This window comes from Kogia breviceps, chromosome 7 (genome assembly GCF_026419965.1).
Source record: "Kogia breviceps isolate mKogBre1 chromosome 7, mKogBre1 haplotype 1, whole genome shotgun sequence".
NCBI classification, from domain to species: domain Eukaryota; kingdom Metazoa; phylum Chordata; class Mammalia; order Artiodactyla; family Physeteridae; genus Kogia; species Kogia breviceps.
In genome coordinates, this window is record NC_081316.1 from 20,469,242 (window position 1) to 20,483,540 (window position 14,299).

The 14,299-nt window shown below is 61.9% G+C and overlaps 1 protein-coding gene across 3 annotated transcripts in view; it reads left to right on the forward strand.

The window, feature by feature from the left end:
• The window catches only part of CARS1 (cysteinyl-tRNA synthetase 1), a 47,483-nt gene that overhangs the window by 2,374 nt on the left and 30,810 nt on the right, over positions 1 to 14,299 (forward strand). For all 3 annotated transcript variants that reach the window (XR_010841316.1, XM_059070207.2, XM_067037824.1), the window contains exons 2-6: positions 10,016 to 10,107; positions 10,983 to 11,071; positions 11,530 to 11,626; positions 12,048 to 12,146; positions 13,009 to 13,158. Coding sequence is in view for 2 of the 3 variants with exons in the window: in XM_059070207.2 (XP_058926190.1) it covers positions 10,016 to 10,107; positions 10,983 to 11,071; positions 11,530 to 11,626; positions 12,048 to 12,146; positions 13,009 to 13,158 (527 nt within the window). In the remaining variant the exon portion in view is untranslated. The remainder of the gene's footprint in view (positions 1 to 10,015; positions 10,108 to 10,982; positions 11,072 to 11,529; positions 11,627 to 12,047; positions 12,147 to 13,008; positions 13,159 to 14,299) is intronic.

Genomic DNA, 14,299 nt, shown 5'->3' on the forward strand with positions numbered 1-14,299 from the left:
CATCAGGTCAGGATGCTCCTCATGACCCAGAAATCCCATGGGAAAGATTCACATCTGCTGTTTCAGTGGGAAATGCCCCTCAGTGGTTCAAAATAATTTCCTTAAATAGACCTGTTACTTTATTTATTCAGTAGATGTGCTTCAGGCACCGGCTCTGTGGATGCTGCTGGGCGTGGAGATGCAGCATGCCTGGAGGAGTGTCTCGGCCTTCCTGGGCCTTCCGTGTCCGGCGGGGCGGGGTGGCCAGAGCGCAGAAGCCCAATGTCTCCCCAGGTTGCATGGGCCATTCCTCTCTGGGTCACTTCCCAGTGCGTGTGCTGCCGGGGGTCCTGAGTCTACGCAGGTGGTTCAGGGCCCAGGCCCCTTCCCTCTAAGGCTCCACAATCTGCCAGAAGCTTGGCCGAGTCCTCCTCTGCCAGCTGCCCGGTGGGCAGGGTGGAGGGCAGGAAATCACGCCGGGGGCCTCCCGGGCCAGGTCTGTACGCTGCTGTGGGCATTAGCCTACTGGCCAAGCCCAGCCCCGGAGCCCCGAGACAGAGGGCCTGGCTCTGGGGAGCCCCCTGTGCTCTGCTCCTGAGGGAGGACCTGGCTGCAGGGCATGTAGGGAGCCTCCCGAGAGAGGCTGGAAGCTGATCCTAGAGAAAAAAGGGGAGTGGGAGTCCTGGCAGAGAGCACCTCGCGCACTAAGACCTGAGGAGCAGCAGCACTGCTTTCCAGCAGGTTCCTGAGGCCAGAGGGTGGAGGAGGGCTGGAGGTGGGCCACAGGACCAGGTCTGCAAGGGCCTTGAGCACATTGACGGAATTTGGGTCTTGTCTTTGCGTTCTGGCAAGATATCTGCCTCTCCCCCACGTGTACCAAGGCAGGGAGAGCAGGAAGAACCCAAGACGGTGGTGACCGGTGGACTGGGCCAGTGGCAGTGGTGGGTGTGAGAAGTGGACAGTCTGGGGAGGACCGGGGCAGGTGCTGGGTTTGCCGTGGGATGGAAGAAACAGTCACCCAGCTTCAGACCCAGTGGGGAAGGTGGCTGTACCATTCCCAGACTTGCACCCAGTTGGAGGGCGAGATGTGATGCTTGGGAGCATCCTGTGGACAAGTGACAGCTGGGCCTCTGGGGCTGGTGCTCAGGACAGAGGGGGCGCTAGAGACGGCCTGTGGGAGGAGGCCCTGGGTTCCGGGAGTGGGTGGCATTGCCGCCAGGTGCATGCACCTCTCTCCTTTATGAGATTCGTGTGGGGAGGGGATGCATTTGTTCGAGAAGGCTTTTCAGGTCCCCTTTCTGAGAGCCACCTGGGCAGGCTGGGAAGCCCCACAGGAAAGAAAAGTGGGGCTGAAGAGGGACCGATGGGGAGGGCCCGCTGCAGAGGCGGGCCAGGGAAGCTGGAGGAGCCTTTGCAGAAAGGGCCTGATCCACAGGACTGAGTGCCGCCGGGGCCTCGCAAGGTGTAGACCCGAGAGGCCTTCAGCAAGTGTGGGAGGGGTGCACACCCCCGCTGCGCCCGGCCTGGGAGCTTAGGAGGAAGGCAGACCTGCGGTGAAGGGGCCTGCGCTTCAGCAAGCCGCCTGGGGGTTCTTAGCAGCTGAGCTCTGCACCTGCCCCACCCAGCTTCCGATTCCAAAGGTCTCAGGTGGGCCTGGAACGGGTGCTTCCAGGAGCTGGCCCTGCTGCCACTGCGCTGGAGCCTCACTGAGCGGGAGCCTGGCTGGAGTGGAGGAGGGCGTGGGAGAAAGCAGGCCGTGGGCTGTTGTCCAGCAGGTGTGAATGCTGATGGGAAGGAGCCAGGGGAGGTGACGGCTTGGTGTGAATTCGGTTTCCTTACCTGGTTCTTGGCGTTTGTGCGAGTTCAGTAAGCGTCTTCTAAACTGTGAAGACCACGGTCCACGTTTATGACCTTCCCACAGTCAGAAGGTGTGTGTCCTGCGGTGCATTTCTGGATGGACCTGCGGTGGACCTGGTGGTGGGCGTGGCGCCGGCGTGGGACTCCCTGGGGAGGGCCAGCGTGGCCAGTGGGCGCCCTAGTCAGGAACCATCTCCTCTCATCTTGGCAGCATGGGCTGGCTGATAGCCCAAACCCAGGGCCACTTGAAAGCTGACCAATTTTTAAATTTGTTTCCTCAAGTTACCAACTGCCACAGTGACCCCATGACTGTCCCCCTCTGCCCTGCAGGCTCCCTGCTCCAGACGGGGCTTTTTAAATGCGTGGGTGATCCCTTGGTAAACTACTCCAGGGCAATTACAATAGTAGTAATACAGGAGCGATTAAAATAATAGTAATGGCAACTGCTGGGCGCTGGCTGTGTGCCCGGCAGTATTTCAAACAGTTTACAAGTGTAATTTTACTAATGCTCAGCAGCTTTACCAGGCGTGTGTTGTGTGAGCCTGATTTACCCTTGAGAGGAGCCAGCCGGGTGAGGGAGGGGTGCAGACCCCGCTGAGCCCTTGTCCCCTGAACTGCTTCGTTAGTGCTTTAAAGCCATGGTGTTGGTAGAATGTTTGACATGTTTTTCTCATTGTAAAAGTAACGTATGCTTATTGTAGAAAATGTGCGCAGCGAAGAAAAAAGAGGGAAGTAAAGTGCCCTGTGAGCGTTCAAGGTCAGGCAAGTTCCTGGGGGTCTCTGTTCCCTGGAGTAGTTCCAGAGTGCGGGAAGTCTGTCTGTCCAGTGCTGTCCTGGGGGTAAAGGGGCAGGGCGAGCTGGGAGACCACACAGCTTCTCAGAGAGGGGCTGTCGCCTCTGCTTCCTTCCCCTCCCTCCTGTGTCCTGGCATAGATGGCTGCACCAGAGAGATGCTTGGAGACGGGGAGGGGGAGAGCTTGGAGGGTCGGTGTCCGGTGAGCAGCTGCCGAAGGACGGATTGCCCAGCCCACTTCGGTATGCGTCCCCGCGCCCCCGCCCCGCTCCCTGCCGCCCCGGCTCTGTCCACCCTCTGGCAGGTCCTCTGACTTAGCTTTCGTGAACTGAATTTTCTCCATCACGAGAAAGGAGCACGCTTCCCGACTCCTGACAGGCTGGCAGGGCTGCTGGGGAACTGTGCCAGGTGCAGTAAAGTTCCCTGGAAGGAAGACTCCGTGCCAAGGAATTTGTGTAGAGTTAGGTTTCCCAGAGCCCAGGGCCGCCCTGGCAGGCGCTGCTTCCTTCTCCCTGGGTGGGAGAGAGAGCTGTCCTGTCAGAGAGGGGTGGGGGGCACAGACCCGCCTGGCTTTCCTTCACTGTCTCAGAGGGGATCTGAGCCCTCGGGCTGGTCTTTAGAGCCAGCCACCTGCTCCCGGGAAGGAAGGTGAGCTGGCTGGTGCTGCTCCAGGGCCCTCGTGGGTTCCCCAGGGCTCCCACCAGCACCTTGGGCGGGAGGGGCCGCCTCTGTGTCTCTCTTTGCTTCCTCCAACACTGCCAAGAACTGGAGTGGAAAGTAGCTGCTTCTCCTTGTAGGTCCAGCGTGGAACAAAACAGCGCCCCCTGTAGGTGTGCGCCCTCGGGCAGCAGGGCTCCAGCTCGGGCCGCCACAGGGGTTAGAAGCCTTCTTAGACTCAGCCGGGTCCCCACCCTGGTTCCTGTGTACTGGGCGCTTCCTGGGAGAGGGCTTACGAGGCCCCGGAACAACAGGTGATGCCAGCCTCCCGCGGGCAGGCCTGCACTTCGAGGTACATCCATTCGTTCAGCAAATTCACTGAGTGTCTTCAGAACGTTCCAGGCTTGGTTCTAGAGGCTGAGCATATGCTGAGTGAACGAATTGGATAAAATCCCGGGGGGTGGGGCAGGCAATAAAGAAAAGAAAGCAGAGAAGTGTGTGTTAGAAATAAGCGCTATGGAGAAATAAAACAGGAAGGGTCGGGGCCCCAGGGGGCGGGAGGGCCACTTGGACCAGTGTCCGGGAGGACCCAACGGAAAAGGGGACACCCGTGGAGCCCCGAGAAAGGGAGGGAGGCTGGCTGTGTCTGGGGGAGGCTTCCAGGCAGGCAGGGCGGGGGGCATGGGGGCGGGGGCAGGGGCAGGGGCAGGAGCTGAGGTCACAAGGGTGTGGCAGTCCCCCTGGCCGGCGCGCGGACCGCTCTTGGTGGGACGGGGGGTCTAGAGAAGGAGCGTGGGCCACTCTGGCCACGGCGCCCTGCGAAGCCCGGATACCAGCGGGGGCGCCTGCGTCCCGAGGTCCAGGCGAGAGAAGGGCTGGACCTGCCATGGCAGTTGGGGTGAGAGGGCTGGGTTCCGGTACGTTTAAAGGTGGAGGCCTGCACTATCCAAGGGGGTGGCCCTGGGTGTTCTGAGGGTACTTTGTAATGGGCAGAAGGGTATTTCAAGCCGTGCGCCTCAGGGCCACCCTGGGCTGGCGCCCCCGGGGTGCGGTGGGCAGGGAAGCTAGCCGGTCTTCCTGGAAAGCCTGGGCTGGCTTGAGAGCCCAGGGAAGACGTTTCCCTGGTGCCCACGCCTTTCCTGGGGATGAAGAGGTCGGGGTTCAGGAGGTCTCCGAGAAGCCAGCCTCCCGGAGGCTGGGCCCTGGACGGTTGCAGCCCCTCCCAGGGGCACCTGAGGACGTCAGGAGATACTGCCGGCTTTGGTCCTTCTGTTGGCTCCTTCCATCTCACCCCCGTGCCCAGGAAGGCAGCTCCGGGTAGGCCCTGACGGAAGGGTTTCCCGCTGTGGAGATGGTGCAGGAAGGTCTCGTGTGCACAGCTGCTTCCCCACACGTGTGCTCTGCTGTCTGTTTGCAGGCGTCCTGTGGGCTTGGTCGGGGCGAGGTTCCTGTTTCTGTGCCAGGCCTGGCCGGTGTCAGCCCACATCTCCTCGCTGCTCGGAGCCGTCCCACTGTGGGTCCAGCACGGTGACCCAGGGACCTCGTGGTGTCAGGCAGCTGGCTCCGAAGGGCTGCGGCGTCAGGGTGTTTGCCCCGTTCCCAGGGAGAGTGAGAAGCCGGGCTCGTGCTGTCCCGCTTGGAGTGGACTCCGGGGCTCAGGGTGCGTCTGTGTGGAAGGGAACGGGCGTGGCCCTGTTCACACTCGTGGACTAGGAGACCAGGCTCCCTCCTGCAGCTTCAGGGGCTGGTCCGCGCCCCTCCCCCTCATCTCCTGCTCCAGCCCCCCAGCCAGCAGGTGATGAACGCATCCGGAGGGTAGTTGGAGCAGTGATCAGGGGCCTAGGGAGGAGGTGAGGGTCTCAGGCGGAGCGGGAGGGAGAGGAGGGGCTCAGTGGAGTCAGTGCCGTCTACCGGCTGTGCCTGCTGGCTGGTCCTCACTCGGGCTGGGGCACTGTCCTCCCACATCCTTCCTGATGATTCCAAGGCAGAGGAGAGGCCTCAGGTCCCTGAAGGGGGGCAGGCCTGTGCCAGGTGCTGGCTGGACGGTTGGCCCCCTCTGGCAGGCATTTCCGGGGGCAGGGCCGTGGTCCTCCCAGGAGCTGGGCCTTGGCTGCTAGAAGCCTCACCGGTGCCGGGTTTGGAGAGCTCTGTTCTCACGCGCCACCCATCGCCCACCCAGGGACTGGTCAGCACCAGCCCTCCCAGCACCCAGTGCACAAAAGGGTGTGTGCGTGTGTGTTTCTCTTTAATTGAGGTGGAAATCACCCACGATGAAACTAACCATTTTAAAGTGTACAGTTCAGTGCATTTAGAACATTCACGATGTTGTGCGACCACCCCCTCTGTCTAGTTCTAAAACATTTTCATCCCCAGATGGAAACCCACTGGCAGTCACTCCCCACTCCGTCCCCCAGCCCTGGGCACCCGCCCGTTCTGGACATTTCCCAGCCGGAAGGGTGACCCTGAGACCCCATTCTCTGGACTCACCCAGGCCTCCAGCCCCATTGACACGTGTGCCTCTGTCTTTGCAGATCCCGACTACAGGTCCATCCTGAGCATTAGTGACGAGGCAGCCAGGGTGCGGGCCCTGAACGAGCACCTGAGCATGCGTAGCTATGTCCAGGGCTTCTCCCTGTCCCAGGAGGACGTGGACATGTTCAGGCAGCTCTCAGGCCCTCCCGCCGACGCACAGCTCTTCCACGCGGCTCGGTGGTTCAGGCACGTGGCCGCCATCCTGGGCAGCCCCCGTGCGCCAGCCCCGCCCCGTGGGCTCCAAGCAAGCGAGTAGCAGAGCGTCTCGCCGGCTGTGAGAACCTCCCCTCGAAGCTCTGGTCGCACCCATGGCCAGGGAGCCTGCGGGGCTGGCGCTTGTCCCCGCACTCAAGCAAGCAGCCTGGGGTGCCTGCCAGTGCCCCCCGAGGGGAGATGAGGACAGAACGCCGAGAGGTCAGCCTCTGAGGATCATGGCCCCCGGTGGCTGCTGTAGCAGAGCCTCTGGGCCGGGAGAAGGTCTGTGCCGCTCTCAGGGCTGGCCTTGCTGTCAGCTCGCTCCTGACCTGGCTCGGATTTGATTGGCTTCTTTTCCTTTATTCTTTCCCTAAGATTGCAGGGTGTGTGTCCACCAGATTTAGAATTATTGGATCTTAAGGAAGTATTCATGGACATGAACTCTTTGGAAACCAGAGAGAAGGCGTTTCTGGGCTTTGAGATAAGACCAGTCTTGCAGCTCTGGCCCCCACCTGTCGGTATGGTGTGTCCAGACTCTGTCATTTCGGGGGCGCTTCTGGAAAGTCTCTGGGGCGCACGGTTCCTGGGTGGTCTCCTCCGGTGAATCGAGGTGCTTCTCCCATAATCGCCGGTGCCCTCAAGGGGCTCGGCCTCGCCGGGGGGGTTTCAAGCACGCACCCGAGCAGCGAGAGGGGTCCAGTGCCGTCTGAGTGGTCCCTGCTGGGCTGGGCAGCCTGCGGGGGCCTTTTCCAGATCCCTTCGGCTGGGATGTTTGGACTGTTTCCCAGCTCCTGCACCTCTGCCTGGTCTCTGCTGGGTTCCCATCTGTAACGGGGCAGAGGTAGGGTATCGTTTCTCCAAGCGTGGGGTGTGTTTTGGTTTTCTCGGTGATCCTGCAGCAGACACCCCTTCCCCGGCATAGGTGGGAGCCTTGCTGTGCAGACCGTCTCCTTCCCGTGCCTCCAGGTGGTGACCCAGGGGTGTCTGTGGCGGTAGGTGCCTCTCTCCCAGGGCTCAGTTGTCAGCTTGTCCCCCAGGTACCCCCTCCCATGGCACGGCCTTCTGCGGTGGAAGTCAGGGTGGGCTGGGGGCACGGCCTCGGCACGGCTTGTCTGGTATTCCGTCCGGGGAACTTGTGGGGAGAGTGATGCAGACACACGTGAGGGAAAGGCGGGTCTCTGCCCTGCCAGTTGGGCCTGCAGGTTCACCAGGGCGGTGAGGGAGGCACCTGGACGGCGCCGACAGGCGTATTCACCTCCTTTCATTTCTAAGTTCCCCGTCACCAGTGCCTCCCGGGGGCCGGCGGGGACCCCGAGTGGCCGGGGACGGCAGGTGGGCTGGCGCCCAGAACCCCCAGAGTCGGTGTCCTAGGCCGCGTCCTGGATGCCAGTGGCCGAGCGTCCGCCTCCCCGCATCGCTGGCCCGTCTCAGACATCTCTCCAGCCTGTCCTGGGCAGGAGTGCCCCCTCTCCCAGCCCCTCGATCATCAGCGCCCCGCCGGCCTTCCCTCCATGTCCCGCTCCTGCTCGAGACCCCCAGCTGGACATCTCAGCACCGACATGCCCACAGCTGGCTTGTCACCATCCTCTGTGCCGGCCCAGCCTAGGTCCCTGTGCCTCTTCCTGTGGCCACGGGCCTCAGCAGCCCCGGGGAGCCCCTCAGACACAGGAGGTGGACCAGGGCTCTGCCAAAGCCCCTTCCCCACCTCTCTGTTCCTTCTCTCACCCCGTCCCCATCTTGTGGCCTCCTCTCTGCGGCCCCAGCACGGAGGGTCCACTGTGCTCAGGGTTTCGGTCCTGCTGTGCTCTGTGTCTTGAGTGCCCCTCGCCCAGAGCGGAGCTCAGTCCAGACAGCTTCTCCTCCCAGGGGTGCCCTCTGCCACTGGGCCCCCCCACCCCCATCCCCCTCACCCCCCTACCCGCCCTCCTGGGAAGGATCTTCAGGGTCTGCCCTTCACTGAAGAAGGCGTGTTAAGTCCCCCGGGGCATGGGTCTGTCTGCGGCTGGGTGGGGTCTTCAGGGATGTGAACCTCTCTGCCACCCCTCCTCCGAGGCTGAGGTGCACGCGGCGCCCAGGGGACCGGGGACCTGGCTGGCACATCTCCCTCCATCTCCCCTCGGCACCCTCCCTGCCTAGAGCCTCGTTCTCAGGGCTTCCCTGAGCGGCACGTGCAGGTCGTGTTGTCAAAGGTCAGGGGTTTGTTTCCCCACAGCAGCCACGTGCCTGGGGCAGAGCCGGGGCAGGACTGGGGGTGCTAGCGAGCAAAGGAAGGCATGCATAGTGTTTCAGACAAACCAGAGGAAGGGCAGATGCCTCAGGAGGTCTGTGTCGGGGTGGGGGAGGGTACTGTTAGTGCCCGGCGTCGGGGCAGGGAATCGCAGAGGGACTCTGGTGAAGCTTCCTTCATGTTAAACCGAGGTAACACCTCCCGATTTTCCCCTTTGGCAGATGGGGCTTGTGTGTGCCGGTTTCCTTGAACTGTCACCGGCTGTGTGGCTTCAGCCACGCTTTGGGGAGCAAGAAAGCCCGGGTGTGACCCGGTGTCCTGAACGGTGTCCCGCTGGCCAGGCTCCCTGGCTGTGCCCTCAGCTGTGTCCTGTCGCTGCCATCTTTTCAGATGAGCCTTCGGTCCCACGGACCCCGAGCCCCCCACCCCGGCCCCTGGCTCAGGGCGAGCACGGTGGTCGCCAGGCTCACATCAGTGTGTGGGCAGCTCTCGCCGGCGTCCCCTGTTGTCCCAGGTGGCAGCTCTGTTTTTGTGTCGGGAGCCATAGCATCTAAGCAAGGGGAGGGGTTGATGGAGTCACAGAGGGGCAGGTGGAGCGTCATCAAATCATTTGCTGCATTTACAGTGATCCCTTAGACCACACCTGACCTCAGGAGGCATTCGAAGTGTCAGGGGGACTTGGGCTTGGCCACCTGAGAGTTGGCTGGCACTCCCTGGGGTCAGGAGCTGCTGGGTAGCGCCGTCTGTGCCACGCCTCCGCCAGCCTGCACACATGTCCACGCACACATGTCCACACACACATGTACACACACAGCCACCTCCCACCCCTTCAGCAGCCAGTTACGTGCATCCTCTGGGTGGCACGTGGCCAGCCCCAGGACTGAGTGCTCCGTGACCCGCAGTAGGGAGCAGCGGGTGGTCGCCTGGTGGCCACACTGGACATGGATTCTGTGCCGGGAGGAGGGAGAATCGCTTTGCAGACACAGAGGCAGGGGTCGGGGTTGGGGGTGGTGCCGAGAGTGGGCACCTGTGCCCTCAGGTGCGCAGGCGGTGTGCAGCCCGTGCTGGCTCCGGGAGAGGGCTGCGGAGCACAGCTGGGTTCTGGGTGCAGGAGCAGCGCCTTGGGGGTAGCTGGAAGGTCACCAGACGCCCAGGGCGTGTGAAGACTCAGTTTGGTGGCTCTTCCCGGCCCAGGGACGGAGCTGCACCCCGCCAGGCTCTCGGGGCGCAGGCTGTGTAAGGCCTGCCCATCATCCAGCGGGAGGCGTGGGCGCACGATCAGCAGGGGCAGAGGACGGGGCCAGAGGAGGAGGAGGTGGGGCTGCCGGGTGACTCTGATCGGACGAGACTCGGCTCCGTGAGCCCCTGACCTCAGCGTGGGGAGGACCCGGAGCTGCTCCCACAGGCCTCCGGGGCGCACGTGGAGCCATGAGTGCCGGCATCGGCACCATGTCCGTCTGGGAGCCAACAGGAACCGCGTGGGGAGCCGCCCACTGGCCCGCAGCTGTTTCTGTCCTGACCTGGCTTCCGCGCCCGGAGGCCGTCCTCCCTTTGTGCTCCCTCCGGCTGGGTCGGTCGCCTTGTGCTGGGAGCCGGCAGAGGACAGGCTGTGTGTGATGGGCCTTCTCCTGCCCCGTGGGGTCGGGACTGGGATGTGCCGCCACCCAGACGTGAGCAGGCAGAGGCGGGGCAGGAGCGCTGGACGTGGATGACGCTCTCCGGGCCCGCTTTCCCCTTGTCCCGCGGGTGACCCAGCTGTGCTCTCTCCCTGGCAGGCAGAGGCCGGCGCACGCAGCCCCCGTGGTCTCCTCCAGCCGGGTCCGAGCCGTGCCAGCTCCGCCTGTACAACAGCCTGACCCGGAGGAAGGTAGGGGGCCCGGGGGGCAGGGGTGGCGGCTCTTAGGTAGTCGGCGAGCATCCTTTGTGTGGCCGGGGCAGGGCTGTCCTCGGAAGCACACCTGGCACGCCTCAAGGGGCCTGCCCGTCGGCGCTCTGGCTCTGGCTGTGCTCAGGGCCAGGCCCAAGTGTAGATGCTCGTGGCTGCTCCAAGCCAGGCCAGGAGCCTGCGTGCTCCTGCAGGGGACCTGTGGTGGCAGCTGGTGTCCCAGTGCCAGCCAAGCAGGGCCTGTTGCTGTCGGGGGCCCAGCAGGTATGGGGACGAGGACAGTATCGGCCGGGGTCGCTCAGCAGGGCCAGTGGCTCCAGAGATTTTGAAAAGGACTCCGGCCAAGAGCTCATTGGATTGCCATCAGCAAGCACCCTGAGCAGATGGGAGACGGGTCCCCCTCGTGGACTTAATTGGTGACAGCGGCCCCTGAACTGATCTGAGACCATCGGGCCGTCGGCGGGAGGCCTCGCTCTCTAGGCCGGCTCCTCTGGGAGTGCGGACCCCCGGCCACCTGTGAAAGGAAACCTCCCTGCTCACGTCATTCCTGGGGGCAAAGGCAGGGCAGTCCCCGCACTCAGCATGGGGCCTGGCTCGCAGCAGGTGCTTGTTGAACGGAAGCTGCTCTTGTTAGAGCAGCAAAAGCGGGAGCGTCCGTCTCCTCGGCCCCCAGCTTGCGTCCACGAGTGGGATCCCAGGGAGGAAGAGGGCTGCCCCCATCCCAGACGACTGTGACTTTCCCGTAAAACTAAGCAGTCCTCGTGGAATGCGTATGAACCACTTGTCCCTGGCGGCTGTGGGCCTGCACGGCGCCTCCTGCATCCTTTGTGACAGTCATTCCTTCATTTCCAACCAAGGACGTGTTTGTACCTCAAGACGGGCGGAGGGTGACGTGGTACTGCTGCGGGCCCACCGTCTACGACGCCTCCCACATGGGGCACGCCAGGTAGGGCTGCACCTGGGCGCCGCTACAGGGACCCAAGCTCTGAGAGGAAGCTCAACGCCCAGCCTTTCCTCTTATTTTTAAGAAGAAAAATTTTCATTCCGTCAGTACTACATATTCACTGTAGAAAAACGAGAGAGACCAGATAACCAAAAAGAAAAAGCCCACAGCCCCGATGTTACTCTCCTGGACTCTGACCAGATACTCTCCTCCGTGTGCCTGGCAGTTCCTCCTCATCCGAGGCTCTGGAGGTGGGGGGAGGGGGTGCCTGGTGCTGGGATCCCTGACACCCAGACCCATAGCCAGTGTGCAGTGCCCCCCGCCCCGCAATCACGAGTGGGGTGGGCACGAGAGTAGCGGCTTTGGGGGGAAATGCCGGGGATCTTTTTCCTTGTACGTGTTTTAACTGCAGAGCCAAGGTGATGTGCCGCGTGGAAAGGTTTGTCTTTTTATTGCTGTAGGTCCTACATCTCCTTCGATATCTTGAGAAGAGTGCTGAGAGATTACTTCAAATTCGACGTCTTTTACTGCATGAACATCACAGACATTGATGATAAGGTAAAGGGAGTTTTCAAGGTTAAATTTTAAATACAGTGGACGGTACGAGGGAAGAAATGACTTAGGGTAAGTTAATAAAGTAACGTCGGCTCGAGTGCCCTCAGCCCAACACATGCTGTTTGAATCCCCTCCGGGACTTGTATCACGGTTTATGCAGACGATGTTGTCCTGTATTCAGCTGTCTGGATGCTGTTGGGAAACCTGGGGAAATGTTACTAGCACCCGGTGCTCCAGGGAAGGCGCGTGCTATAGTGTCTGGCGCCGCCGCGGGGAGGCCGGGCCCGGCCCAACATGTTCGGACAGTCCCGGCGCCGGTGGCGGGGCGGTGTGTGTGTGGGGGTGAGCTCGGGCACCGCCCGGCGCTCTGCATAGGGACCCGGCGGCTGCCGAGCTGAACCCCATTTCCCTCCTCTGCTCCCAGATCATCAAGAGGGCCCGGCAGAACTACTTGTTTGAGCGGTACCAGGAGAAGCAGCCCCAGGCAGTGCAGCTCCTAGAGGACGTGCGCGCCGCCCTGCAGGTGGGCCCCCTGCGGCTCCTGGGTCCCTATGTCCCCACGTCCCCGTCCCAAGCGCAGGGGCTGTCCTCGGCGCGCTTCACAGCGTGTAGGGTCATGATGTCTGGGTCGCGGCGCTCCCCTGGCCCACGAGGAAAGCCGCCAGGACAGATGCACACGGGCGGGGCAGGGGGTGGGTGGGTGACCGTTGCTGCCGCTTCCGGGAGAACCTCAGAACCAGTCACGGCAATCTGCGCCGACTTGTGAATCTTCCACGCGGAGCTCACCAGCAAATGACACGCGTGTGACCAAGACACAGAAGCTGTGCTAAGCTGTGCTAAGCTGCTCAAATGGGTGGTGCTGGAAATTTCTGGAATTATTTGAAGAAATCAGTTCTTTCCAATTTAATATTTTTGTTTTGAATAAACAGTATTACAAATGATGGTGTCATACAGATAGGTCAGGAAAAAGCATTTTCTTCTTTTCCATAATTGTTATCTTTAGTAATTGCAGTAATGATTGCTGTTGTGCTTTTGATGTTTTATCTCTGGAAGAAAAAAGTAGGAATATAATTAGGGCTTAGCAATCCTCTAGGCGGACGAGGGGGGCCCACTGGGCGGTGGCGCCTTCGTGGTGGCAGGTGACACCCGCGTGTCCTGGGCACGGCCTTAGGACGCTGCCACGCCCGGCTCGCTCAGAGAGACGAGGCAGCGCAGGACAGCCTGGGCCGCGGGCCAGGGTCCCTTTGGGGTGACACTACACGGACACAGACCTCTGGGTCGCCACGGGCAGTGGGCAGAACTGGCCTCTCGTGCGTGGAGTCACCTCTGGACACGGGGTTGTGCCGAGCGGGCATAACAGCTGTGGCCTCTCCTCACACTCGCAGCCATTTTCAGCAAAGTTACGCGAGACCTCGGATCCCGACAAGAGGCAGATGCTGGAGCGCCTGGAGCGCGCAGTGAGGCTGGCGGCGGAGCCTCTGGAGGAGCCGGCGCGGCGCGGCCTGGCGGGGGAGGAGCTGGACAGCCAAGTGCAGGTGAGGCTGAGGTGGGTCCCGCGGCCCCTTGCCTTTGCCCCACTTCCTTCTGGGAAACAGCAGATGCTCTCGGGGCGGATCGGGCTCCTCAAGGTGTTTCCGACACTCGACACTCGCGGGGGACTCTGTCCAGCGTTGGCACTGGCAGCACCTGGAGCAGGCGGAGCGAGAGATGCCGGTGGGCCTGAGCTCCGGGGCCGCGAGGACCCGCTGGGCTTGAGCCTTCCCCGCGGCGGCCTTCTCCCCTGAGGGCGGGCTCGGGGCGCCCGGCCTTCCTCCGGTCCCGACGGCCCTTCTCCTCTGCGCCGGCGCCCCCTGCTGGCCGCCTGCAGAACCGCGGGAAGGACGCAGCCAGGGAGGCTGTGGCCGAGGGCACGGACGTGTAAGGGGGGTGCCCGCCTGCAGGGCCCCTCTCTTCTGGGGCCTCGCGGGGCAGGATGCTTGGTGTGCTTGTCCTGAGCTTCGTGCGGAGTCAGGCGCACGGGGTCTTGGGGACGAGGGCTTTCCCGCGGGCGTGCTTCTGAGACGGGCCACACGAGGTCCCGCCCTCCCTGCAGTGGACGCCTCGGGCCCAGCCGTTTATTTCTTCTCCTGGGAAGCTGGTTACGTTTCCGTGTTACCAACAGTGAAGCTGGGAATTCTCTTCCCAACGATTCCAGTAAGGTGCTTTTTATTAAAATTGTGGTAAAATATGCATAACATACAGTTTACCACTTTAACCATTTTTAAGTACGTGTGTTCACATCGTTGCGTAAACAGCACCACCGTCCATATCCAGAAGTTTTTTCGTCTTCCGAAACGGACGCTCTGTCCCCATGAAACACTCCACTCCCCTCCCCTCCCCCAGCCCGGGCCCCACCGTCTGCTTTCCGCCCCCATGAATCTGGCTCCTCCAGGGACCCCATACAAGTGGGATCACACAGTGTTTGTCCTTTTGTGACTGGCTTATTTCACTCAGCAAACTGTTCTCAAGGTTTATCCACATTGTAGCCTGTGTCAGAATGTCTTCTCTTCTCAAGACTGAGCGCTGTTCCGTGATGTGGATGAACCGCATTTTGTGTGTCCTGTCATCCTTTGATGGACGTTTGCATTGTCTCTTGTGAATCATGCTGCTGTAAACATGGGTGTGCAAGTATCTGTT